Raw genomic sequence first — 4,628 nt, forward strand, 5'->3', positions numbered from 1 at the left:
AAAGTAGCTTGGTGGGGTTCTTTTATTCAATCATCGAACAATGTTATCCAAACAGGCATAGATGCATGTAAAATTTGTAAGGATAATCACGAGAACTCCGCATCTTTAGATTGTGCACGTGCGGTAAGTATTTGGCTGCAACACTCATGACTAATTTATTATCGATTTACGTTGGCTGGCATTATGCAGGAACACCAAATGGAACTTTAGAAGGTGAAGATCCTACAGCGCTTCGAAAAGACGGCTTAGGCACTGTAGAAAGTACTAATGATTTGTATGACGTCTCTTGCGTTACGGATTGGTTATTTGATCACTATTCTCAACCAGAGTCCGGAAAATGGTACCCAATTGACAACTCATTGACCAAAAGAGATTTGACTCAACCCTCAATTTATTTGAAACATAACGAAACCTCTGAAGTGTATCACTTGATCTTTAATCCTTCATCTGGATCAACAGGAACATTGGCGATTGCACCAACAAACATCGCAGGAAACTCGACATTAGCAAAACGCCAAGATCTTCCAGTGTATTCTCCATTGTGTACTGGATACATTGCTCTCGATTTCTGTGCCAACCAGAGTAAATGGGGAGGCTTCTATACCAGTGGAGAACTTGAAAATGAACTAAATGAGATTTTCGCAAATGATGTTAGTGGTTCATGGAGAGCAGATTATTACAAGATGTATACTTGCGAAGATACTTGTGATACGCAAGATTGGGAAGTCTCCTTTAGACTTTACTATGCTAGTGTAGGTCAATTCTTACATTGGACAAAATGTGATACCGGTTCTTAGGTACAATTCTCTTATAAGAGATAAATACTTTTTGCAGCGCCATATAGCAAATAAAACATCTTTGATCGATAGTAGAAAAGAACACAAATATTTGGGTACTAATGATCTTGCAAATTTCACTTTTAATGCAAAAATCTTTAACGATCCTTAAGTAGAAGCGTTCTTAACACGATGTCTCTGGAATTCATAATTATTTAATTCAAAGCTTTTTGTGAGTATATTTCTGTAAGTATTTTCTTCACCGTTCCCATTGTGACTTTCGTCAAAAAAAAATGCACTCCATTACCAACAGTGTAGCTTTGTGCCCTTCAATGATGGCACTTCTGTATGAATAAACAAATATATATAGTCGATGGGATGGAGACACTTATGAAAAGGTTGGTTAGCTTCAGAAAGTCATTCCCTTCAATATTCACCGACGCTCCCTTGTCAGGAAATGGTAGATCGATGATGCACCTATTATTTGGTCCAAAGCTTAATTCCAGGAAGCTAGCCCTGAAATATAAAACAATCTTAAAATTTTTTGGATGTTGATCAGGTGCAACAAGAAATGGTTTTGGAAACGTACCACTTTTGAGTGACCTCGAAAGGAATGAACAGCGTAATAGTAAATTATTCAATTTCCCAAAATAGCAAAAGTTCCAGCTTTGACTGGTTCGAGCATATGCTGTTCATCAGTTTACAGTAGATGGATGTGTGTAAGTTTAAATGTAAAACAGTGTCCAGCTTGAAAAACCTGAAAACAGGGATCGTTCAATTACTTCTTTTCGTTTTTGCATAGTCATACTCCAAAAGCAGCTCATGTATTGGAGACTAGAAAGATCTTCCTTCCTCCAGTTTTTGATTTTGCAAATTTCTACAGATCAATTATAGGAAAAGGATGTATGTAATGTTGAAAATTTTGTAGGAAGAAAACATTCTTATCTAGAGGCTCGAGAATTGCATAGCATTTATGTAGCACCGCTTGAGTTTACATCCTTCACTATAACTAATAAAAGAAAATCGTGTTTAATTTAGCCCCAACTGTCAATGAAAATAGCCGTAGAACTGTACATCGAAATCCCTGTAACCGGTAAACGTAACTCAATACTCATCAGAGTTGAGAAATTCTATATATTCAGAAAGGACCAAAGAAAAAAATACTATAATATGTTTTAATAATAACATTTTCTGTTCTGAAAACAATATCATATACTGATTGACTTATTTTTGAATAATCAAATATATGTTTCACCTAACTGGCAATAATTAAATAATTTAAAAAGTTTGTACTGGCAAAAAATCTTCATCTCATTTACGAATGAAATCTAAGAACCACTAGAAAATGGCAACGAACTAATAAAGGGTATCCAGGAAAATTATTGAACTAAATCAAATTAGAAAAGAAAATAATACAAGACCAATGGCATAGAACGGCCTTCTTCTCAATATACTAGCAAATCCTCGTTGAACAGAAACACTGACCGCTAAATCACTGCGTTGTGACTCGCCTGCAGACAAACTTGAACTCCTCAAAGAAGCATACGTTGCCTTACTAGGGATGACTGTCGTCCACCCTGTGACCACAGCATCAATAGAAGTGGGTTCAGAATTTAGAGTGGTTCTCCATGTAGAGCCCCTACTGGAGGAAGCACTACCAGAGCTGAATTGCTTGGTCGAGATCACGGAGTAAGTGGAGTGAGTAGAACCGGCTGAGCCAGTGGAAATGATTCCGGTAACAATCGCATCGATAGAAGCAGATCAGAAGTTAGAGTAGTTTCCCATGTAGATCCACTTGTGGAAGAAGTGGCGTTAAAAGTATAATTCTGTAGAGGAAACAGTGGAGCTCGATTCAGATCTTTGAGAAAAAGTACTCAATGTGCCTGCTGAAGATGGTGAGGTTGAGGAGGAAATGCAATCAGAGATTGAATCAAAAGAGGAAGAAGCAAAAGAATATTTACCAGAAGCATGACTGATAGATGATGAAATAGAGCTAGAAATTGTGTTCTGAGATCCAGTCATAGAACAGGAAAGAGAGCCAGAATATGACGTCCCAGAAGAGACAAAAACGGAGGAAGAGTCACTAAATGTTGCACTGGACGATGAACCAGAAGGGGTGCTACTCAAACTTATGACAGAAGAGGGGATACCGGAGCTGGATTGTATCGAGGATGGCGGACGCTTAAGTTAGCAGAAGAAGATGAAGAAGTGGTTGAAGTGAAAAGGGAAGCACTGTATGAAGTGCTAATAACTAATGTACTGGACGCAACCGTGCTATCGCTCCACTCGCTCCGCTAGAGATGGTATTTGCGCCAGTCGTAAAAGATGAAAAATCTATGTCATCACAGGACGGAGATTCAGTACACTGTGCGGAGACACTCGGAACAGAGGTGTCTGGGGCTGTTTCTAAGTAGGCTATTTTATTTTTTACCTAAAAGTGTGTCACTGGAAGATGTTGAAAAGTGATTCATATCGTATCCTGTACCAGTGTCTATATTAATAGTGAATGTGCTAGAGAGTAGTGGTGTTGATTTAAGCTGTAGAATACCAGTAGACGTAGAATATGTATATGACGTGATGCCTGTACTCAGCCCAATGGTGTTCCCACCACCAAAGCCTCGGACAGTTAAACTAGCAGTCGCAGCCTGATGTGTAACGTATATTTTAGCTGTGGAGGAGCTCATGTATATTACTTGATTTGCCAAAGAATGTGATTTGATATCAGCTAGATGTAGTGTAGCCTTGCTATTAAGCGTGATACAACCATTTCCTTGTATGGTATTCTCTGGATAAACTGTAACGTTATTCGCACAAATAGTTCCACTGTTTTTTAAACTTGAAGACGACGAAGATCCAAAATAGAAGGTAGCATCACCACCACTACTACTCTGTGTTACTGATATGAGTCCACTATTATCTATATCTTTGCTCGAGATTTTTAAAGGCGTGGAAGGACGAATAGGAGTAAGCTTTCCAGAAAACCACAGATTCCCGTAGTTTTCCCAAGTATCACTGAAGAAAGTCAGGGCGCCACTTGTCGTAGCTTTTGTATCATCGATAATACAGTCACCATAATTATGAAAGTCACTATGGAAATCGATAGTCATTCCAACATGGGCGCTATTGGTTTCACACATATAAAATTTACCATATATTCTTAGTGTCCAGAAATAATGAAGCAATCAAGATTTAATGACAGTAGTGGACGTAGATTCAATCGTGACAGGGGAATAAAAAGCTGTGGCACCTTGCATTACAGTGTTACCACTGTAAGATATACCAGCATTGGCAATAAATGCTAATTGTAGCCACAATAAAAGATTGACAGTGAAAATTTTTGATAGTATCATGTCTCAGTTTTTAATTGCGAACAGTCTGGTTTGATAAAACTAGTTGTACTGAATAAAATGCTATGAGAAGATAAAATTTTCATGTGTTTATATATGAATGATTTCATAGAAAATTTGAAATTGATCATATCATATTTGAATTAAATCAGTATTGAATATTCCGAGGCTTTATTGAACTATGGTAGAATTGTTGCAGTCAGATTCGTATAGCGTTTGTTTATCAGCTTCGTTGAAGGTAATAAACCTTGTAGCAACGGATCTAAGAACCGATAAAGGAGTTCATCGTCTAAGACATCTGTGATCAAACCAGATATGTGAATTGATCAAAATAATCAACCAGGTGGCACCCATCATATAGCCTCGATACTTACATGCATACTGAGAAACTCAAAAGAATGTCTACAGATTTGGAGGTTTGAGGTTTGACAGTAACCTTATTATTTGTAGTAATCTTGATTCTTTATTTGACTGAGCATTCTTGTTAGGACGAATAACACGCATT

The 4,628-nt window shown here is 37.6% G+C and overlaps 2 protein-coding genes across 2 annotated transcripts; one reads left to right on the forward strand and one right to left on the reverse strand.

The window, feature by feature from the left end:
* Positions 1 to 146: 146 nt before the first annotated feature.
* KAFR0F00105 (uncharacterized protein) lies at positions 147 to 797 on the forward strand (the record flags this gene model as incomplete). The annotated part of the gene is made up of 1 exon (XM_003957689.1): positions 147 to 797. One exon carries the CDS (start codon positions 147 to 149, stop codon positions 795 to 797), a length of 651 nt encoding a protein of 216 aa, XP_003957738.1.
* A 2,399-nt stretch (positions 798 to 3,196) lies between these two features.
* On the reverse strand, positions 3,197 to 3,913 carry KAFR0F00110 (uncharacterized protein; the record flags this gene model as incomplete). Its single annotated transcript, XM_003957690.1, has 1 exon — positions 3,197 to 3,913. The coding sequence occupies one exon, from the start codon at positions 3,911 to 3,913 to the stop codon at positions 3,197 to 3,199; it is 717 nt and encodes a 238-aa protein (XP_003957739.1).
* Between the last annotated feature and the right edge of the window lie 715 nt (positions 3,914 to 4,628).

The sequence above is a fragment of the Kazachstania africana genome, chromosome 6, assembly GCF_000304475.1.
Source record: "Kazachstania africana CBS 2517 chromosome 6, complete genome".
Classification (NCBI taxonomy): Eukaryota; Fungi; Ascomycota; class Saccharomycetes; order Saccharomycetales; family Saccharomycetaceae; genus Kazachstania; species Kazachstania africana.